Below are 24,745 nucleotides of genomic sequence, written 5' to 3' on the forward strand. Positions count from 1 at the left end.
GCACTTTTAAAAATCTCTTTACTTCTATGATTCAAACACAATTGACAAAAAGTCACAATCTCTCATTGTCATATGATATGAACGAAATAATACTGCAATTAAAATGGATATCAGAAATTATTATTTTTTGATGAAATCAATTTAAACCTATTTCCAGTGTTAACACAAATTATTGTATTTATCCAAACAAAATAGTTTCGTGCCATACTTATATATTTAAAACACAGACAGGTAAGAGTATGATTAACCAGGTAATTCCATGTTTCATCATTACACATCTTATGACGCATAAACAAATTTTCGTTTAAATACAGTTTGAGAAACTTGATTCTGATAAAATTTCAAGTAAGTCGATTTTAACTGTCAATGCTGTGATACCAAGCATTTATAAATAGATAACAGCAGCATCCACAATTATGTATATATAAATGTATTAATTATTATTCCTTCGCTGCAAGTCTAACAAGCTTCCCTGGTTTCATGATTTAATATTTACGTGTATCTCACTGCTTCAAAAAAAGGTAAGCCTCCCTTAGTCCCAAACATTATCAGTCTCTTCAGATTTTATACTTTCCCAACCTATTAAAAAACATTCTTTCAGTCCATGTTATCATGAATTACACAAGTTGTATGAAGATGAATATTATCTTCCGATGTACTGGACAAATAACTGACAATTTTATGTCTTTCTCTCTGTATTAGATACATTATTTTATCATTTCTAGCAATGACAATTATGTTAGGTCTTTCTCTCTGTATTATATACATTATTTTATCATTTCTAACAATGACAATTACGTTAGGTCTTTCTCTTTGTTTTAGATACATTATTTTATCATTTCTAACAATGACAATTACGTTAGGTCTTTCTCTTTGTTTTAGATACATTATTTTATCATTTCTAACAATGACAATTATTTTAGGTCTTTCTCTCTGTTTCAGATACATTATTTGCTTTCATCATTCATGTCAAATCTGTTACCAGTAATTCATCAAATTGAACATTGAGAACAATTTTGCTGTAATTCTAGAAAATAATACACAGGACAAAACAAACATTCAATTAAAAAAAGAAACGCCTGCTACTCATGCTAAAACATAGTAGAATTAATGCACAACACAAAAAATCCAGCTAAAATGAGTTTAAGATCTATTATTTCATATAAATGCTGTATTAGATCAGTTTCCACTTTATTAAAATTTAACATTTTATTGACTGTAACAAATTTAAAAAAAAGGAATTTTCTTCTTGAGCAAGTATTTTTAGCTGTTTTATAAATATGAAGATAAAATGTAATTTTAAAACTTACTGTCTATTTAATAGAAAATAAAACCTGAAACTAGATGAATTATTTCATATTAATTCTAAAAAAACAAAACACACTCATATTGATGAAAGTTTAAGAAGTTTCTGGAACAGCTCTTTTCACTTCTGAAATGTAATACAATTAGTATCCACCTGCTTGATTGATTGCATGAACATTTATGGAAAATTCTGAAAATAACTCTTTAATTTGGGATTTCGTTAAAATTACACTTTATTTAAACAAACGTACTTAATGCAATCTAACTTCCTTTGATATGGATAAATAGTCTTTTAGAAGATAAAAAAACATTGAAAGGAAGTTGTGCATATTTGATAAAAAATATTTTCATTTGATCACATGGTACATTGGCTGTGATTATATTAGCACTGATTTATCATATATATACACCTTATTTTCAAGAATACCCCTTTCTCTAAACTGTTTGAGTAATACTGTTGTAAAATAATACTGTTGCTTCATATGTCAGCACCTGTATAAAACACATTACTCCTGATAAAAATAAAAACATTCTGTATTAATAAACCTAAAAAAACTATAAAATATTACTTTGATTTTCTTGTTCTCATAAAACAAAATATTAAGTATTCCAGAAATATACGTTTTAAAAGAAAAATATCAACACCTAGATATTCCTAAACAATGATGATACTCAATGTTGACTTAAAATCAAAGATTAAAAAAGTGGAATTGTATGTACTAGTAAAAGATGTTGAGCAAACATAGAGAATGTTTTTTGTAGTTTCATTGTTCAACTTACAATGTACAATTAAAACAAAAGCCTACTATTGTAAAAAAAAAAAAAAAACAGAAAGGTGACTAAAAACTCAACTTAGGTCACAGTTCAAAACTACAACACTCGTGAAACACATAAAATATTTAATGCTAAGTTTCACCAGCATCAAACATCTTCTTCCATGAGGTGCTGTTTAGTAGGTGTTGAAAACACGCTTGGTTTCCAGAGGGAATGTTTAGAAATGCCTTGAAGGCTAGGATGGTGGTGTAAAGGAGACATCAGACTAGCTCCACAACTTTTCTTCTTCTCTTCTCGACTGGGAACATTTTCAGAAAGAATATTATCTCGAGTGAATGTCATATCACAGTGAGGTCTGTTGCCTGCTTTACTAACAGAATCACTGCAAACAATTCCAACAGAAGCCATGCACTTGTTTTTCATGGGAGAGTGGGAGATCACACAACTGTCCATCAGATCAGCAGCAGGAGTGATCCTAAGTTTGCTCTTGGTAATCTCCTGACCACTTAAACTCGCAGTATGCTGAAGACTGCCTGTTTGATAGCCAGTGTCCTGTAAGAGCTCAGAATTTGTGTTCTGCATCAGACTAGCCATATGGATACTGTGTGCAGGACAGGATTCCAAGACCTCATCGGGACCAGTTGTGCTAGCATTAGCATTCTCTTCAGTCAGTCTCTCCATGGAACGTGTTTTTTCTCCACCAGGAAGTCTGCACAGAGGTTTTAAAGCAGAGGTTTCTGATATTAACATAGAAGATAACACCACACCACTGCTCATCATCTGACTCGTGATGCTCATAGGTGTCCCATAACTACCAGATGAACTACTGAAATCATTTCTGGCATCAGTGTCTTTACTCTTGGTATTAATTCTGGATTCTTTATTCTGTTCTTCTATTAGAGGAATTATAGAATATTAAATATTGTATAAATCTACATCATCTATTGTTCAAACCTTCACAGAAAACTTTATGTTTTTAACAAGAAGTAGGTTAGAAATTATATAAATATCTTGCATAAATATTAACCTTTACAACCTGTTGAGCAGATAATCCCACATTAGCATTTATATCAGTTGATGAGACAGCTTCACAAAACAAGCAGAAAAGATCAAATTACTACTTTCATTTTTTGGTGGATAATTGAGAATTTTCAGAAATCAGCTCAAAATGTTTCATATACCAATAGGATAAACATCAATATAACATTGGTTTAGTTGAGTAACATAATAACTTTTGGAAGTCTTATTAATTACCGAGGTGTTTAACAATTCAAAAACTTTATCAATGACCTAGAATATTTGAGAGGACGTACCAACACACGTTGATCCGAGACTACTAACTTTACTTGAAGACGAGGATTTAGGAATGACAGATACACCCTCTGTTCCTGAACCTGAAAACATGTATTTCACAGACTGAACCCAACAAATTCAAATTGGTTGAAATAAACAAAAATATTAATTATTTCACAAATGTTTTTAAGAATATTAATTTTAAAGCCCAGTCTTAATCACATCTACATATTTTGAAAACACCAGCTAATGTGTTAAATCAACTAACCCTTCTTCAACTGCAGCCTTAATTCAACAAGTAGACACACTTAATAAATTGTAAATAACTTAATGAACTTACTCAAAGGACAACAGTATTCTGGGTTCAACATTAACCTGATAATGCCACCACCAGTTTCACTGTGACTGGGTGGAGAAGGATTCTTGTTGTTGAGGTACATAACAACAATACAACAGTAGTCTTTGGACACAACACTATTTTAATGTTGTTTTTTGTTCTTAAGCTTATACTGAAACTTAACAGTTACCAATTTTTAATTTTATGAAGTTTTCACAAGCCTTTTTCAACATATACATAATTGGAGCTTCCATTACCTCTGTGCAATTTTATCATGTTACATATAATGCCCTAAACTTGCACTTCATGTGCTATGACCAGGAGGTTTACCTTACACCAAATAATGTATCATAGTCAAGATTTACTAATCTTCAAATGATTGACTTGTTTTTGCCACATTTGGGGTCCACATGTTGTATAATATTGAATTTTATGATTTTGTATGTTACAACATGTAAAGATTGATTGATTGATTGATTTAGTGTTTTATGCCACAAAGTAGCTAGGCTATCTGCGCCAAATGTCCAATAAAAAGGTAAAAACAAATTAAATGCAGTAAAATACAGAAAAGGAAATGAAGGTAAAACAAAACATCATTGAAAAACAGAAAAAGCATAAAACCAATGTTGACACCTAGTTTACAATGGTAAGAGAGAAAGCAGAGTAAGAGAAGTTGTAAAGTACTTACTCCAGCAAAATGGTAATGATCATAACCCGCCAGGAAGACCAACAGGTAAGTTCAAGAACCACCATCAGTCACCTGAAGTTGGCCTTTCCAGTCCTGGTTCCAGGTTATGTGTCATAGCAGCCATTATCAAAATGTAAAATAATAGAAGTTTTAAAAGACATATAGCAAAATCGTAATAATGAGTAGCCAAATGTCTAGTAAAAAAGGTAAAAGTAAAGTAAATGTAGTAAAATTTGTAAAATTAAACTAAGGTAAAGACAAAACAGCAATTAAAAACGTCCAGTCTACAAAGTTGTAAAGGACTTCCTGTAGCAGAATGATAATGATCATAATCTGCCAGGAAGTCTAACAGCCCAGTACCAGAACCACCATCAGTCACCTGAAGTTGGTCTTCCCAGTCCTGGTTCCAGATTTTGTGTCATTATGACCAGTACCAAAGGGTAAAGTAATAAAAGTTTAAAAGACATGCAGCAAAATTGGAATAACAACTCGCCAGGACGACTAATGAGTAGTTCAAACAGCAGCGTTAGTCACCTGAAGTTGGCCTTTCCAGTCCTGATGTCGAGTTATTTAATGTTCTGGCCATTTTCCAATGTCAAATTGAACAAGAGAGATTGAAACTTTGAAAAGGGAACCACAATTAAAAAGGTGTAATAAATAAATATCCAACACTTATGTGAGATTTAAAAGATTAATGGCCATTGGTGTCACCATCACCAATAACACTGTCCAATGTTACAGACAAACCCTGGGACAGAACATGTTTAAAATAGTGCCATCGTTGAGAGTTATAACGATGGCAAGAAAGTAAAATGTGGCTTACAGTGATTTTGTGTTACACAAACTACACACTGGTGCAACAGTTCCAGATAAAAGAAAACGATGAGTTAAAAAACTGTGACCAATGCGTGGTCTAGTTAGAACAACTTCCTCCTTCTGAACCTTACGGAAGCTAAATGGCCAAAGCCCAATATAGGGTTTTATTTGAAAAAGCTTGTTGTCATATTGCTCACTCCAAGTGGACTGCCAGCTGGCACGGAGCCAAGCCTTGAATACAGGACCAATATAGTCCATGTACGGAATAGGCACAGTGGTGATAGTGCCAGAGCAGATAGATTTAGCTGACGTGTCTGCAAGCTTGTTCCCGCAAATACCAACATGGCCTGGTATCCAGAAAAACTGGATAGAAGTAGCAGTGAATGAGAAATGGCCCAGTCGGTTTTGAATATCAGCGCAACCACCGAACCGCAGCAAACCATAGCAGAGCCCACTGAATTACCTGATTTGGAACCATCTGTATAAATGGGAACGGAATGATTGTTTGAAAGATGTTCATTAAATAAAAGACGGTACTTCCAATCTGGAGTATCTGCCTTTTTCAGGAGACTAAAAGAAAGGTCACATTTGGGGACTGTAATAAACCATGATGGGATGGGCTGTGGAATCTGCAATGTTATCCAAGGACAGACCCAATTCATCCAATTATGCCTGGAAGCAAAGGCCAAAAGGAGCAATGGCAGATCGTCTGTTCTGAAAAAAGTATGGCCCACTGAGGAAGGAAAACACATCCCCAGGTGGGATGCTTTGAAAAGGAACGAAGTTTCGAAGTATATTGTAAAGATAGTTGCAAATGGCGAAGGTGTAGAGAAGGTTCATGAGATTCAACGAATAAGCTTTGAACTGGAGAGGTACGGAAAGTCCCAGTGCAGAGTCGAAGTCCTTGGTGATGAATGGGGTCTAGCATCTTTAAGGCCGAAGGTCTGGCAGAGCCATAGACCATTGATCCATAGTCAAGTTTTGATAGAATAAGAGCACGATATACCTTTAACATAGAACATCGATCTGCTCCCCAACTGGTAGTAGAGAGGACACGGAGGATGTTCAGTGCTCTTGTGCATTTGACCTGTAGCTGCTTTAAGTGTGGAATAAAGGTCAGCTTACGGTCAAAGATAAGCCCCAAGAACTTGGTCTCAGGGACCACTGGCAGCGAAACTTCACCGATATGAAGTTCAGGATCAGGGTGAATACCCCGTTGGCGGCAAAAGTGCATGCAAACGGTTTCAGAGAAAGAAAAATTAAAGCCGTTCGGCATAGTCCACTTCAGTACACAATTGAGGGCAGTTTGTAGTTGCCACTCAATATATCTCATGCTCGACAACTGACACGAGATGTGTAAGTCGTTGACATACAGCCCATTTACAACAGTGAGAGGGAGTTGTTCAGTGATGGCATTTATCTTTATACTAAAAAGTGTGACACTCAAAACACAGACCTGAGGGACTCCAAGTTCCTGAACAAAAGAACGGGAAAGTGTCGAACCCACACGAACTTGGAATCTCCTGTTCGTTAAAAAATTTTTAAAGAACATGGGTAAATGGCCACGTAACCCATATGTATGGAGGTCTCGCAAAACGCCATGACTCCATGTTGTGTCATAAGCCTTCTCAATGTCAAAGAATATTGATACAAGATGTTGGCATTTGAGAAAGGCTTCTCTGACTGATGTTTCAAGTCGAATTAGGTGGTCTGTGGTGGAGTGCTGTCGACGGAACTCACACTGGGTGGGCAAGAGGAGGTTGTTTGATTCGAGGAACCAAAGAAGATGAGCATTAACCATCCTTTCTAAGGTCTTACAGAGACAGCTCGTCAAAGTAATTGGACGGTAGTTTGAAGAAATCTTGGTATCTTTCCCTGACTTAGAGAAAGGTAAAATAATAGCCTGGTGCCAGGCATCAGGAAAAACATTCTCCTGCCAGATCTGGTTAAAGACAATTAGAAGGACATCAAGAGAAGCAGGAGATAGATGGTGCAGCATGTCATAGTGTACATCATCAGCTCCAAAAGATGTACTGCCAGACCGATGAAGGGCCATTTTCAGTTCCACCAGTGTAAAGGGACAATTATAGTCAAAGAGACAGGCAGTTTGAAAGGAAAGAGGTGAACTCTCTGCCCGAGGCTTGATGGCCAAGAAGGTGGAGGAAGAAGCAGAAGTGCTAGATACCCAGCAAAAGCTTTCACCTAGAATATCAGCGATGCTCAGGACATCAGCCGCCTCCTGACCATCAGAAAGTAAGATCGAGAGGGGGACAAATTGTAGTGCCCACTGACCTTTCGAATCCTGTCCCATATGACCTTGGAACTGGTGGTAGAAGATATGCTAGTTGTGAACTTAATCCAAGATTCCTTCTGGCTTTGATGTCTTATCCACCTAGCATGTGCATGGACCTGTTGGAAAGCGATCCAGTTCGAATGTGTGGGATATCTACGAAAAGTATCCCCGGCCCATTTTTGAGCCTTTTGTGCTAAGTGGCAAGCAGGATTCCACCACGAAGAGGATATCGTGGAAAATGTGTTGAGGTTTTAGGAATACACTGAGCAGCTGCTTGTATACTACAGCTAGTTATTGCTGCCACACAGTCGTCTATTGATGGCTGATTCACAATGGCAAGATCAAGTTCTGTGAGAGCAGTGAAAGTGGACCAGTCTGCCTGATCCAGCTTCCACCGGGACACACGGGTGGCATCGACCAAGGCCAGTCTCTCTCAAAAGTACAGGAAAATGATCACTGCCTAGTGGATTATTGTCAACCCTCCATGAAAAATGGGAAAATAATGAAGGAGAGCAAACCGAGAGATTAATAGTGGTAAAGGACTGACTAGGTGTATGAAAGTAAGTGGAAGAACCAGTATTGAAAAGAGAAAGGTTGTGATCAAAGAGCATATGCTCTACAAAGCGACCCCTCCCATCAATAACAGCACTTCCCCAGAGAGGATGATGTCCATTAAAGTCCCCCAGGAGTAGAAAGGGAGACGGCAACTGTTCAATGAGAGCATCAAGGTCTGATTGATCATATGTCTCTCAAGGGGGACAGAGAGAACAAACAGTGATGATATGACCCAAGGAAACATGGATGACTACGGCCTCCAAGGGTGTGTTGAGTGTCGGAGACAGGGTGGTCACATGCTGATCAACCAATAGTGCCACCCCTCCATGTACTCGTCCATCACACAGCCTGTCATTTCTGTACAGAGAAAACTGCCGAATGGTGACTGTATCAGCAGGTTTTAGAAATGTTTCTTGTAAGGAAAGATATACAGGATGGTAGGAAGCAATCAGTGTTTTGATATCATCCAGATTGGAACGTAAACCTCGACAGTTCCATTGTATCAAGGTGGCCATTTTTAATGACGGGTAGGCGAAGTGGCTGGAGAACCCTTCTGTTTACGACGTCTTTTTTCCTTACTGTCCTTAGTCAGAGGAGGTCTATCAACCTCCATGAATCCTGCCCTGGATCAATTGGGCAGATCTTTGTTAGTGGAAGGGGAATCCAGTGACTGAGAATGCAAACGAATGATTGTTTTGCCTCTTGGGGTGGGAGAAAAAGATGTATCAGAAGAAATGCCTGTATTTGAAACTGAAGGATGTGGATCTTGAGGTTTGTTGGAATGTATGGGAGGAACAGAGATGGGTGTGAAAGTTGATTCATCAACCTTTTAACCATGGAGGTCAAAAGGCTTTTCATTTGTTTAGAAAACGATTCTCTTGGAGGCACAGAGAGATCTGTCTGCACTTCCACTGTAGTTGTGGAACGAAGTGCAGCAGCATATGTCCAAGATGTAGTGGCGGGCAGCAATTTCTGAGCCTTAGGATAACTAACGTTATGAGTCGTTTTCAAACGCTGCACCTCTTTTTCCTCCAACCATTTTGGGGAAGAACGAAATTAGGAAGGGTGAGAACCATTGCAGTTGATGCAATGTGGGTCCATGTCACATGCATAGGCATCGTGGTCCTTGCCACCACAACGAGCACATGTCAGGAGCCGAACCTCTGACATTGGAAACATTGGAGAGGGTTTGGAATGTATGGCCGTACCCTGCAAATTAGATAACCTGCTTTCATAGTGACAGGTGCACATGATGATGCAAATGTAAAAACGAGGGTATTTGTTGGCAGTGTAACTCCACCTTTGCGAGTGGAGATGCGCCTCACTGCAGAAACTCCTTGAGTGGAGAGACCAGCGAGAATCTCGGACTCGGGAACGTTCTTCAAATCCCTCTCAACAATAACTCCTCGTGATGAATTCAAGGTAGCATGAGGGGTAACCTCAATAGGTATATCCCCAATTGCCGTTGAATTCAAGAGGAGTTCACTGTGTTGGGTTGTGGATGTTTCAACTAATACGTCTCCAGATCGAAGCTTCTTTACTGACTTTGGAGAGCCAGCAAGACCCTCTAGTCCCTTCTGAATAAAAAAGGGGGACATTTGCCCTAAAGATTTTTCTGAAAGAGAATGTGATATAAGAAAATGGGGTACGTGTGTTACAGATGTTGAAGATTGCTGCTCAGAGTCTTCAAGACGTGGTCGCTTACCTATTGACTGTTTTTTCACTATTTTATTTAAATTTTTTGAAGGAGGATTCATAGGAAAAACGAAAAATTTCGGTACCCACTGACACCACCCACCATGGAGCCCTAAGAGGGGGACTAACTACAATGTCATGCAAGGACAATGCGGCAATGCCAGGGTTTCGTGAGCACTATACCCAAACACCAGCATCAGGTACAATGTCCACAACACCTGTTGAGAACTTCCAACACTGGTACTTGGTTGACTCTAGCCCAAGTGGACCAGCCGATTGACCCAAGGGGGGCCACCCAAAGGCCGTCCATCTACAGGAATTCAAGGCCAAAGTGGTGTGTTAGGGTTGGACCTCTCAATCACCAGGATCCTCTCCTCCCCTTCACGGGTCGCCACACATGGCAAACACGTGGGTGGATGTTTAGATCCCAGAGAAGGTAACTAGACAGAACAGAACCTTCCCTGGGAGGTCCCCTCACCAAGTACAGGAATCCACACCAAGGGGCAACATGTAAAGAACTAGCAAAGAGAAATTTGGGAAAAATATCAGAATCTTTGTAAAATACATGGAAGATCCTAGTGGTAATAAGAATGATTAAGTGCATTTCTATGCATTTCTTTACAAACTCTGATGACTAAATGTAGGCTGTAATAAAAAAAAAAGAGCATTTTAAACTGTCTAGAGAATACAGATCGTTTTATGCTGTTGAAAATTATGGTGGTTTGATTCATAATTTTGTATGATCATGTTGTAGAGACACTAAGTAAACAAAGATATACAGGTAGTTTGATGCATATTGTTTTAAAATAATGTAATTAAAAAGTTGATGGAGTCAATGTGGACCTGATTCATAATTACATGATTAAAAAAAGGTCCATGTGTGCTTCAATGTGAAGAGAATACATGATATCAGTGGTTCACAAACTTTGGCAGAGCAAGTCTGCTCAAATTAAGAGAAAAAATTATTTGTCTCCACAGTTTACAATAAGAGAAATTACACAAGAAAAAACATGCAGCATAAGTCTGATGTGTCATGGTTGCTATACAGTGCCACCTGGCAAAAATATAAACCATTTATTTGCAAAATATTTTTCTTTTTTTAAATCACTTTTTGAAATATTTCATGTAGTATTCTGTAAAAGTCCTCAGAATCCAAAAAATATTTGAAAACCCTGTCAAAACTTACCAGATTATTTACTCTCCAAGAGTTTCAATATCTTCAATTATGAAAGAACATTTATTGCAATGATAAAATTTAATATCTACTTAATTACACGTACTTCGTGACTAAAAAGAAAACTCCATATTTAAAGTGATTATACCATAAGAACTACTTGTCTTAATTTCAGGAGAGATATAACAAGAATGACAAATTTTATTCAGAAAAGTTTGACCATGGCATGTTCCAAAACTGTCACAATAAATGTTTAATATGCATTCTCTCATTTTGTATCAACATATCAAGCCTATCCTTAAATGAAACATTTAGAAAAATATTCGTTTTTTGTCATAATATTCTGCACACTGGAACATAGACCAATGAGAGACATCACTTTTCCCTGTCAGATGCAACGTCATTGGCCTCCCTCTATTTCATGGTCAATTGTTGTAAATCTTCTTTAATGGAGTTACACAAATACTTTTTTTGGATGTTCATATCTGTTACTATCTACACAATGGTGCCCAGTCCCAGGGGTGTTTTAGCATGTTGACCTTCTGGAAGACTGATGATGTGACCAGCCAGCTTCAATTTCAACTCTGTCACAATGTCCTCAAGTCACCTCTGCTGACTTCATCTAAGCTTTCATGAATAAAACTTAAGATTTTCAATGTTGATTAAACTTTGTTCAGCTAAGAGAGAGGTTTTAAAAATTAATCACTTTTAAACATGAAGTTTCTTTAGCATTATCCTGTGTTATAAAACTAATGGGAAAATACTTAATGAATATATCCAACCTGTGCTAGGAGTTTTAAAGACAGACTTTCCAATCGGAGAAACTGAAGGTGGAGACAAAGTGAAACCAGCTACATTGAAAGGTATACTGCAGTTTTTGGGTGTGATGGGACTTGAAGAAAACTGGGTCTGTTGTACACCAAAAAAAATAACAGATTACTAAATGCTGTAAAAATGTAGAATTACACTGTATTATATTTAAAGAACGTTTGGTCCACACAACTGTAATTCAAAAGAAAGACTACAACCAACACCATCAAAAAGGAGTGTCTGAAATCACAACCTTGTTTTAATACTATTAAATAGTATATTATCAGTGGTTCTCAAATATTTTTGTATGTGGTCCACTTCAACAGGGCAAGAGACCTACCAGTCCAAAACCACCTGCTTTTACTTGCCATGACAAAAAACAATTGTGGACTAGTCCATGAACCACTAATTTTTTGTAGATCATATTTTAAGCATCACTGCTGTATAATATTGAGTAATTTTAAGCCTTTTGGATCGTGTATAACCCACTATCAATAACAGATCAAAAACAATTGCATGAAATCACCTATTTATTGTGTACAAAACTAAGATTATCATAGTAACATCTAGTTGGGTTAATTCCAACACTGATGGCTATATTTGTTTTGTGTTAGTAACTCTTTCAACCCATAAGTTTTTGGGTGTTCTGATGGAATTTTCATGATAACCTAATAATCATTACCATACCTTATATGATTTATGGTCTTATTTATAAAAGTGGATAATAACATATTTTGGATTAGTTTTCAGCTAAAGAAACATAAATGTTATCTGACACCAACAGCATCTGCTTGGGTTTAAATATCCTGTAGCCAAGATGGTCAGGAATCAACAAGTAATTTGATGCATAAACAGTTTGGAAAATGTGATTCAAAAATAAGTAAAGGTAATATGGACCTTATTAATAATTTTAATGTTAAGTATTATTTATCAAGTTTTTAACGTTTTCAACTTTCTAAACAGGTGACTAATAGAAATACCAACAAACCAGTTGCTATGAACAAGATTAAATGACAAGTGTTAAATGAAATAATAAAAAACAGTAAAGAATTAAGTATATTACTTAATATACCAAGTTTTTAGTGTACAAATTGGATGTTTTGTTTTTTATTTATTACTGGTCATGTTAATGATTCTTCTGTAACATTTTGTGGATATTTACAGAAATAGAAACAAAGTTTTCAATCTCAAGCACTTTACATCATGGCACATACAGTTATTTCCACACTTACATATAAAATATGTAAATCTGAACTTCTGAAAGTCATTTTTGAAATGTGTACTGCTACGTTACAATGTAAACAGGACAACACAACATTAAAACTGTTTTAATAGTGGGCTATCAATCCTATTTTTAATATAACCCCCAACAGCTCAGGAATCAGCCTGTAGGCTTATAGTGCTAAAAGGTGGATATTCAATACCTGTGGGCACAGCACAGATGCTATTAAGTGTTTCACGTGTAAGAAAAGTTATAAAACAGTACTTTTATGATCTTTTTAATACAAACTTCATTGACCAAGTATTCTAAATTTTTTACATTTCTTTTCTCTTACTAGTTTAATGTGTAATGTTACATTTCACTGGTTGTCATGTACAAGACTAATTGACATATTTCTAATGAAATACTTACCCCTGGAGTATGGGCATTACTGAAATCTTGTTTTTCTGGAGTACAGCAGTTTCCTGGAGAAGTTGGAAACCCAGTCTTCTCATTCTTCCTGCTTATTGGTGAAAGATAAAAGTAGGCTAAGCAGCTAATTCCTATTATTTAACTCATGATGAAATGTAAAACAAGTCTCGAAATAAAACAAGACAGAAAGATCCATAAGATTTCCAAACTGAACTCACAGAAGAAGTTCACACTTTATCACTTTCTTATGTTACATTGCTTCAAAAGATTTATACAAAGTAACAGGCCCCTAGAATACATACAGAAAAAAGGTACAGTTTTTACTCTGATAAAGCATTGTAAACACTTGTAAATAAGATTGAAGTGAGTGAGTTCAAACAAATACATTTCATTGTGGTAATAACTATTACTATAATTACTGCAGAGACTGAAAAAAAACTAATGTTGCATCAGATTCTTGCAACTTACTGTCAAGCTATTTTTCAAAGGATTTGTTTAATCAAATCAACATTTCAGGCAACAAGCTTGATCAATGCTCTGGAAAGTATAGATCGAAAACTACCAGAAAATAATACACAGAAACATTCGATTTCAATGAAGTTACTTGGTGTATGACTTGCACTCTACGGATGTACTACTGCTACTATTATTTGCATTGTCAACTTCTTGGTTATCAGTACATTTTCAAATGATGTTCAATGGTTAGAGCACTCAACTCACAATCTGAGGGTTGCATGTTCAAATCCCCATCACACCAAACATGCTCATCCTTTTAGCTGTAGGGGCATTATAATATTATGGTTAATCCCACTATTTATTGGTAAAAGAGTAGCCCCAGAGTTGGCAGAGGGTGATGACTAGCTGCCTTCACTCCTCTCTTTCCCTTATAAATTAGGAATGGCTAAAGCAGATAACCCACGTGTAGCTTTCCATGAAATTAATAAAACAAACAAACTATTAAAAGGTTTTATGAAGTGGGATGTTGGATATTTAATTAATAGAGAACTCACACAAGAAGACTAGAAACACAATAAATGACAACTTTGGATACGGAACCAATATGTACATCACATGTATATACGCCCCACAGAACCTATATGTACATCATGCTGTATAAACACCCCACAGAACCAACATGAAATGTACATCATCCTGATGTATAAATTACAGGGCCATTATTGGATGTATTCAGCATCCATCTGTATATACAACTTACAGGACTATAATTGAATGTATTCATTACCCACATATAACTTAAAGGACTAGGACTGGATGTATTTATTATCCATCTGTATATGTAACTTACAGGACTATAATTGGGAGTATTTAACATTTCCCTTTTATACAGAAAATATCTCACAGGATTAGTAGGAGATATTTATCACCATCTTTGGTATAAAACTTGCATCATAACACTAGAACTGAGGATGTTTATCCTCCTTGATAAATAATGTACTTCATAGCACTAGAATTGTGGTTTACTAACCAATTCCTTGGATTTAGAACTCACCTCACAGGACTAGGGGGGTATTCATTATCCCCTTGGAAGAACAACTTGCGTCTCAGTGATGATGTACTCAAGGAATCCACAGCATCACATGAATCATGTTCTGCTGAACAGTCTGTGAGTTGCTGAAACTGTTCTTCTTTGAAAGTGAAAAATCGGCCTGAGCACAAAAGAAACAATCCTTTTAAATTACAAAACTACTGTTGATACGTTGCAACCTTTAAATTTATGTATTACAGATGTATTAAGGGTGTTGTTTTAACAGTAATTTCACAAACTGTTTTGCCTTAGTGTTTAATTCTAAGCAGAGAAAAAATCAGTTTATACTTCTATAAGAAATTTGAGAAAATTAACTCTCTAAACCATATATTTATACACATTCTGCCAGAATTATTACCATGATGTTGGCCCGGCATGGCCTAGCGAGTAAGGCGTGCGACTCGTAATCCGAGGGGCGCGAGTTCGCGCCCGCGTCGTGCTAAACATGCTCGCCCTCCCAGCCATGGGGGTGTATAATGTGACGGTCAATCCCACTATTCGTTGGTAAAGAGTAGCCCAAGAGTTGGCGGTGGGTGGTGATGACTAGCTGCCTTCCCTCTAGTCTTACACTGCTAAATTAGGGACGGCTAGCACAGATAGCCCTCGAGTAGCTTTGTGCGAAATTCCCAAACAAAAAAAACACAAAAAAACCATGATGTTGTGTTAATTTTTCACTATATCTGATAAAGTTTCTGGTCTATTCATAAATGGTGAATAATAACATGGTTTATATTAATTTTCAGCCAAAGAGATGCAAGTGTTATCGGACACTGACACCATTCAATGAATAAATTGCAATTTTTTGGCTGGATGCAAGAAATATGACCCAACAAATTCTTACAGAAAACATTCTCTCTGCAATATATTTTATTTTCAAACCATTAGATTTCTCCGACCTCCATTGCACTTAGTTATGTTAACTGCTTGAATGGTGTCGAATGAAATATGTTTTTACATATCATATAGGTTTAAACAAAAAGAAAAACAGTGCCTTTTAAATATGTAATATTTTTACAATTTAATAGAAAAAAAATAAAGTTTGGCAAACGTTTATTCTTTCCATACCTAACAAACCTAGAAGATCCACAGCAGGGGGGATCGTCAGAACAGTCTGGGTCCACACTGGAAACAAATGATACAAACTAGAACTTATCATATAATCAACATACACAGACTCTGAAACATGCCTTACAAAATAACCCTTTCTCCACAGAAAGCAAATGACTAAATATCATTTTGTAATAAAAACTGTTATTTATTTCTCACACACCAAACAAACAAATTGTAGCACAGAAAAAACATATGTGCAATTAAAAATCAGCCACTTTATTGTCGTGAAAGGTCTACCTAAAAATAAACTAACATTTACTTTAAATGGGTTTGTCAAAGTATAGAGAACAACAAAGAACCATTTGGACATTTTAATATAAACTTATTCAGGATACAAAAAGTATTTGTTTGTTGACATTACTTGTTCTGAGCCCACTGCAGCTAAGAAAATTTAAGTTTTAGCGCAAATCTTCAAAGTTATTGGTGAATCCCTAAGGAGCAAGAAAACAGAGAAATCAATAAAACTTAGCTATAACCAGATTTGATTCTAACTATGAACAAGGCCTAGGAATGGCCAAATGGTTAAGGCACTTGACTCATAATCTGAGGGTCGTGGGTTTGAATCCCCATCACACCAAACATGCTCATCCTTTCAGCCATAGGGGCAGTATACTGTTACAGTCAATCCCACTATTCATTGATAAAAGAGTAGCCCAAGAATTGGCAGTAGGTGGTAATAACTAGCTACCTTCCCTCTAGTCTTACACTGCCAAATTAGGGACAGCTCACGTAAATAGCCCTTATGTAGCCTTGTGCAAAATTCAAAACAAAATAAACCAAACTATGAATGAGATTTTTACAGAGAAAATATCTTAGAAATTACAAGTTCATTATCAGTAAACATCTGTTTTGGGAACATTTTTTGTGTTTCATGACTGAATCACTTGGAACATTTAGATAATTAAACTTCTTACACTAACATTTAACACTTAAAAGAACAGCAACAAAAATCAATATTTGTTATTAGAAACAACGTATTGTACTTACAGTTTTACAAGTTGTTGAACTATGCACAACTTCATTTTGATACCTACAGAAATTCTTGGGTGTTTAAGATGATGTAACAGTTTTACTAATCTGAATAAATACCAATGATTATTCTAAGAACACTTATAATCCCTGGTGTTGTAGGTTTACATTTTGAAAATGTATATTATGTTGCCTTTTTCAAATTCAGAAGTAAGAAAATCCAATATATAAAAAATGTACATCTGTTAACTAAGTGACAATTATTCAACATCCTTTCAAAACTTTTACTTCATTTGATTGTAGATTGTTTTATTATAAATGTATAGCCTAAAATAATTTAACCAATTTTACTTGCTTTTAAAAACAGGACTAGGTAGGAAATAGCAAAGTTTTAATAACTCGCATTTTTTTTTTAAATTTGTTTGATAAAAACTTTTTCAACTTGAGATGACAAACCACAGATGCCCCACTAGGAATATAAAAGAAGCCAAACAATAAACTATTAACCTTACCTTCAGCCTTTTTAGGTATCGTTGACGGTTCAGAACACTGTTGCGATGAATTCAGAGATTCTTCTAGTTCTGTGTAATCTGAAAAATAAAAAATCTACATAAAAATGTTTTTACGTTACCATTAACTTATTCACTGCTATGAACACATGTATTGCCACCACCCCACCATCCACAGTATTGCTACATTAGTACAAAAGTTATTATTGTCATGACAAAAGGGCATTTCCCTCGAAAACCTCTCACTGTTTACCAATTTCAAGTTTTGGATAAGTGATAAAATATTTAAAAAATGTTTGTTTTTTAATTTTGTTGTGTATCTGAAAGAAAATCTAGCACTAAGAGTTGTTTTACTTATAAACTTTACAGCTAAAGTTAATAAATCAAACAATTCATGGGAAGAATTTAAAACTAAAATGTGGGGCAGCAAAAGAAACAAGTCTGACTTTATTACGAATGTTGTGTGTATACTATATTCCAAAGAAAAATAGTGAAAAGAAGCAAAAGCTCTCGTTGTCTTCCCCATATTCCTACCTATGATCTAACCAACACATCACTTACACTTGTCAAGAGCTGAATGATTAGTTTCAAATTACTCCAATTTCTACTGTTTAAGATACAAATAAGAGTTATATTACCAAAGATACAGTATCAGTTCAATCAATCTGCTAGAGTTTAAGAAACATTTATGGAAATATACATCCAAGAATAGTTATCTCTAGTAATTATTATATTTAATACTATTATACTTCAATGTCAAGTTGTGTTACATCACCTTAATTACATGTATTCACATTTCAAGACAATGTTATGCTTTGATATTTTAGTACATACACTACTGGAACTAATTATAGACAGTGAGGAACTAGGAGTGTAAAAGAGAAATACTACAGGAATGAAAGGGAACTGTTATACAGTACTATCACATGTTGATTATTTTTACACTGTGATAGGTTATCAGCCAATCAATCAGAGAGTGTCGCACCAGCATAAAGACTTTAAAAGCCAAAGCAACCATACTATTCCCAGCAGTAGTAGTGTGACTGAAATCAGTCTTGGCTGGTCAAGGATATGTCATGTTTCAGTTGGAGATGTATGCAAGACTCTGAAAACTGTTAACAACAGAAACAGTTAAAGTACAAAAACAAAAGCTCTTCAAAAGTAATGTTACATATCTGAGGGTATGGTTGAAATTGTGGAGTTGTTCACCAAATTTTGTTAATAAATAAGGTACAACACACACAAAATTGGTATATAAAAGAACAGTTTGAATATGTTAATGTTTTATTGGTGTTAACCTGGAATAATCAGAACAATCAATCTTGATGATGCCAAGTTAACATCAATACGTCTCAACTATTCTTTTATATCCAGTTTTATCCGTTTTACTTATTACCTGAAACTATGTTATTTATGATCTAAAATTGTGTTTTTTTTATAGCAAAGCCATATCCAATTATCTGTTGTGTTCATTGAGAGAAATCAAACCCCCAATTTTAGCACCAATTAAAAGCTGGTCAAGTACAGATGTTAATGCTACTTTGAAAGAACCTAAAAGATAATATACATTAACACCAAGTGATAATGTTTGTAGACCAACTGTTGAGATAAACAAACTAGAAGGTTGAAATGTGCATCAGACCACTAAAAGCTGAAAATGTTTGTTCTTTACAAACGAATCCAAGTTTGAACTGTTCAATAACACTCAGTAATGGCTGAGAAAAGAAAGTTATTGTAGCTGACATACAGCATGCTCGAAGAATAATGGTTGCATCTTAATCACTGGTGTCAAAGACTTATAAAAGACTGATGGCACCCTGGTAGCTGTCTCTTACAGGCAGATTCTGATCTATCATACCATTCTCTCAGGAATACAACTCAAAGCAGGGATTCACCTTTCATCAAAACAATTATCTTAAGCATAGAGCAGCTTTGGTAAAATATTTTAACGTACAATGGTCAGTGGAACACCAACCAATGTAACTTGACCTGCACAAACTCTCAATATGAATATTATTGAGACTGTATAGAGTTACCTATCTCAAAACGGCTGGTATGAGTGTTGACACTTTTATTGATGAGGAGAGAACAACATTTTGACCTTCCTAGGTCATTTTCAGGTTAAGTGTATAGATTTATGTAAAACTAAGAAGGTCAAAAGAGAACCAAGCACCTTGGATAAATTATGGACACTTGAAACAACATTCCACAATCATACTTCAATAAACTGTATAACAGCATGAAAACAAAGTGTAATGCTTTTTTGTTGCACTATCTGCAGTAACGTTGTGTTATAATAATAATTTCATCATCTAGTTTATTTCCACTATTGTATATAAATAATGAATCACATAAAAAATATCTCACATGCTGTTGAAGCCAAGTTGGGAGAGAAAATCACATGTTTCGTAGAAACTGCCCATGGAGATGGAACAATATGTTTCTGGGAGAAGAATTTCTCAATGGCTCTCTGTGCTCTTTCTTCAACCAATTCATCCAACCTATAGACAAAGAAATAATTACTGTCTATAAATATAAAAGAAATGATTCAAAGAACAAGAAACAAATCACAACCACACCAGTAATTTTATAATCTCCAAACAGTTACTTAGCAACAAAGTCACGTACCATTGAATGGAAGGCATCCATATCAACAATGTAATGATAACTGTTTATTTTATAACTTAAGAACTCAAATTATTAAGTTGAAATAACAGCAGAGATAACCAATAACTTATGCTTGCTTATCAATTAATCACCAATCTCATCAACTACTTTTTACATGAGAGTTGGACAGTTGGAATAATTAACCACATCAATCTTAATTAGTCAACTATTTTTGTGAATCATGATGCTAATTATTCAAAATTAATACTGAAAAATCATAATAGTAATATTAATTATTTGGATTGTTGAAGTAATAAGATGGCACAATTTTAGTGTTTAGGACCAGTCTGTTAGGAAATTTCCCAATGATCTTTACCGACAACCCACTCTTGAGGGGGAAAAAAAAAGTTTTAATATTTCATTTTTACTATACTCAAATGTTTTTATTTTTTTTCAGTACAAATAAGTTATTTAAATTAGAAGCAATTTTAGTAATTCCTTGACCTGTATTTTCTATGAAAAATAAAAGCAGAATGAAAAAATGAGTCTAATAAAATGTCTTATGAATAATAACCATTTTAATAATTAATTCCAAATGTTCTATAAAAATTAAATAAAACACAACATTTGAATAAATAAAAACATAAAATAATTATCTCTCTCCAATTGATTCATAAAAAGAATCAGTTCAGAAAAAAGTGTGTGTTTGTGTGTGCAGGTATATATACACAAGTGACTTTAAAAGTTAATTTAGCTTAAGGAGAGAGAAAATTACCTTTGAATCTGTTTTAAAATTTTCATATTTTTTGAGATATTACCAAACTGAAGGCTTTACTTGGGAAAATAATTTAAGAGATGGCCCCTAATCTTATTCAACAGACACTGTTTCTCCCTACTAATCACCAAAATTCTTATATAGATTGTAAATTTCTGTACTACTAAAACCAAAAAGAAATGAGAGTTACTTACTCTGAGTAAGTATCTTGCTGAGAGGTTTCATCTATATCTGCTGGTTTAAGCACAGCAAGTTGATCAATGGACCATCGAAAAGGTTTAGTCTATAACAAACATGGATAATTATTACATCATTGAGTTATAGTTGTAATACCAAACAGAGTAAGAAGGATTACAGATAATTCAATTAATGCATATATATACTTCAAAACAAGACTCAACTAACAAAGACAACATAATTGCATAACCAAAATAAATAAGAGTAACCAGGGCACAAGCTATTAAGTGGGATATACGATGCATCCCGGTCTTCAGACGGGATGGCAGAACTATGACCCACATTGTGATGGAAACACACTATCTATCAGCATTAACCTCCATTTTCTAAGCTTCACAAACTAAGAATAAAATATGAAATAAAATAAAAAAGCAAGTCGTCAGTGCTTAATTTCACAATATTCTTCATCTGTACTGTTCTTCAATGTCTGAACACATTTGTCAAGAGGCAACTCCTTTCAGAAGAAATTACACACTGCTACCATGTGCACATTTTTATTGCAGACACACATGGACAGATACACAAATTTATTAATATAAACTACAAAATACATTCACTAACAGTATTCATAACTCGATAATTTACACTAGGTGTGCCTAAACTGAGAGCTACGGATGTTGTAACAGGCTTCAAACAGGATAATCAAATCAATAAATATTAATTTTTGCATGAGAAACAATTGTTGAGAAAGCTAAATTAGCTTGTTATATACAAAGAAAACTTGAAACAGTCAAATGAACTTTTGATTTAATACACTTCAGAAAACGTACAACGTCTTTCCAGTAGGAACCCACCTCATTACTTTTAGTTTCCTTTGTTGAAGCAAACACAGATGGAGAAAATGCTGGTAAATGAAGTGTGTCTGGTTCTGTATAAAATGGATTGTATGGAGTGGCACCCGATATCTCAGGCAGAGAATTTGTCTCAAGAGGAGACTGTTTTTCATCCATTTCTGACACTGACAATGATATTCTTGAATTTAATGCTGCTTTAAAGCAGCTAAAATTACATGGTAAACTATTTGCATTGTTTTCTGATAAATGTTTTTCCAATCCACACAGACAAGATGTAAATTTGTATCGGCTTTTAGGGGTCGAACCTTTCACATGAAAAACAGGAACTGGGTCATTTCTCAAGTCCACATTATTAGGTTGATACTCGTATTCTGTGTCTCTCGTACCCATCTCTTATCTTTTTCTTCCACTTTTTCTTACAAACCTTCAAAAGTATAAAAAAATATAAAACTAATATAAAGCTCTTACTACAGTATCAGTTCTGTAAAATCCCTAAATATCACATGACAAAGATAAACCTTATTAAATTTAACTTTTTATATCCAAGCAACTATCCAGCAAAGATTTTATAAGAGTCTATACAAATTGGTAGTAATTAGTCTATACAAATTTAAAAGGATATCTGAGAAAAGGTTGGCTGAAAATGTAAAAATTAACAGTAAGGATTTCTTTAAATACATTAATGGTAAACAAAATGTTAGAATTAGGGTAGGACCCTTGAGGGATAGTAAAGAAAGGATACTATTTGATGATTATGGTTTGACTAGATTATTAAATATTTCTATTTTTTTTCATTTTTACTGAGAAAGGTTTAAGTAGTATTTCACATTTTGTACAGTTGTTAGATGGAAACAAGATGTGACAGGGCAACTTCATTAATTCTGACCCGGTTAGTTAAAAATTAAAAAGTTGAAAGAACAATAAGACTCCTGAACCAAATAATATTTCCCCAAGGGTTTTTAATGAGGTTAAAGAGTGAATATGTGAACTTCTTACTGCTATATTTTGTCAATCCTTTAATAGTGGGCAGATGTCAGAGGATTGGATGTCAGCTAATCTCACTCCTTTTTTCAAGAGGAGCAATAAAAACTGCACCAATAATTATAAACCCATTAGCCCTACATCAGTTGTGAGAAAAGTTCAGGAAAATCTGTTAAACAATACTTTGCAAAATCATTTAACAAAGTTTAGAACTTAATTGGATAGCAACATCTTGCCCTGCAAATCTTTTGAAATTCTTTGAAAAGGTCACTGCTTATGTAGATGAACATAAGAGTGTAGATTTGGTGTATTAGCATTTAACAAAGTGTCACATAAACAGCTTGTAAAAATATTACCTCTGTATGTGTGGAGGATGAGTTTGTAAAATGAATAGAAGAGTGGCTGGGTGGAAGATAGCAGAGGATTGTTATGAATGGAGATCAATCAAACTACATTAATGTCACAAGTGGTGGTACCTCAGGGCTCAGTCTTAGGACCTTTGTTCTTTTTAATTTACATCAATGACACAGATGAAGCAATGGCCAATAAATTACTTATATTTTACAGACCATATTAGGGTCTTGGATATTGCTGATTTACAAAAGGATTTAGATAATTTAGTGAGTTTGACAAATAAATGGCAGATGTGTTTTAATTATAATAAATACAAGATTATCTTAACAGTGTAATAAAAGAAAAAGATCTTTGTGTAATGGTTGATCAATCTTTAAAGCCATCCAAACAGTGTGTTGTGGCTAGTGCTAGGGCAAATAGGTAGTTAGGTTGTATCTAAAGAAATTTTGAATACAAGTCAAAAAAGACAAAATTTTATTGTACATGGTACTTGTTAGGCTACATTTGGAGTATTGCAATTGGTTTTGGGTTCCTTACCTAAATAAAGACATTTAATTGTTGAAAAGAGTTTAAAGAATTGTAACTAGAATGGTGCCTGGGATGGAGGTGTTGTCATATGAGAACAGGCTGAAATCCCTGAAACTGTTGTCTCTTGAAAAAAGAAGAGTTGGAGGGGATCTGACTGAAGTGTTTAAGATTGTGAAGCATATTGATATTGTTAATGTATTATCTTTTTTCATATCAAATGGTGAGAATAGTAGAACTATAGAACAAATATAAATTGTGGCAGGGTAGGAGTCATCTTCAGCTAAGGAAGTTTCACTTTTCTAACAGAGTGGTTGGTTTTGGGGCAGATATTGTAAAGACAGTAAATTTAAATGAGTTTAAGAAAAAGCTCTATAAGTATATAAATGATAAGGGCTAGTTTTAAGGTTTTTTATGTTATTATTACTTTTAATTTAGTTACCAACAGATAGGCCAATAGGTTCCATGTTTTCCCATAACACTGTTACACTTATGAGCCTTCACATTGTCACACTGTCAATGTAGCAAGATCTATTAATGACAACAATCATTTTCTTATAACAAGAAAAATCTGTAACTTTTTCCTAATTGCATAAATAAACCATAACTTACATTTTTTTAAAGTTGTCTCACAAACAAAAACCACAAACTTATAAATTATAATGCAATCTTAATTGAACAAGTTGAGATTTTCAAGTGATTCGTATGTGTTTGTTATAAGTTTGTTTAAACTGCATTAAACGTTTGCATTTATTATATATCCAATATTAGCAAATTTAGAGATGTTATAAACTAAATTTTATATTTTTGTTATACAAACTGTGCAATAAATACAAAAAATAATGCTTACAAAGTTATACTACACTAATATTTAATTCATACTACTGGTACTGATATTGAAGTGATACCAATTAAAATGACGTAATGGTGACAGAATAGCATAATATACTAAATATTTTTAATAA

At 34.6% G+C, this 24,745-nt stretch overlaps 1 protein-coding gene across 2 annotated transcripts in view; it reads right to left on the bottom strand.

The window, feature by feature from the left end:
- The window catches only part of LOC143240476 (uncharacterized), a 25,226-nt gene continuing 481 nt past the window's right edge, over positions 1–24,745 (bottom strand). The window contains exons 2-11 of one of the 2 annotated variants that reach the window (XM_076482944.1): positions 21,921–22,344; positions 21,084–21,172; positions 19,875–20,008; positions 17,511–17,588; positions 15,985–16,041; positions 14,884–15,040; positions 13,374–13,461; positions 11,713–11,839; positions 3,393–3,473; positions 1–2,972 (exon numbers count right to left, since the gene is read on the bottom strand). In XM_076482944.1, the coding sequence (XP_076339059.1) occupies positions 2,227–2,972; positions 3,393–3,473; positions 11,713–11,839; positions 13,374–13,461; positions 14,884–15,040; positions 15,985–16,041; positions 17,511–17,588; positions 19,875–20,008; positions 21,084–21,172; positions 21,921–22,310 (1,947 nt within the window). In that variant the 5' untranslated portion in view covers positions 22,311–22,344 and the 3' untranslated portion in view covers positions 1–2,226. Of the gene's footprint in view, positions 2,973–3,392; positions 3,474–11,712; positions 11,840–13,373; positions 13,465–14,883; positions 15,041–15,984; positions 16,042–17,510; positions 17,589–19,874; positions 20,009–21,083; positions 21,173–21,920; positions 22,345–24,745 lie in introns of both variants that reach the window. The other variant, XM_076482943.1, reaches the window with a different exon arrangement.

The sequence above is a fragment of the Tachypleus tridentatus genome, chromosome 13 (genome assembly GCF_004210375.1).
Source record: "Tachypleus tridentatus isolate NWPU-2018 chromosome 13, ASM421037v1, whole genome shotgun sequence".
Classification (NCBI taxonomy): domain Eukaryota; kingdom Metazoa; phylum Arthropoda; class Merostomata; order Xiphosura; family Limulidae; genus Tachypleus; species Tachypleus tridentatus.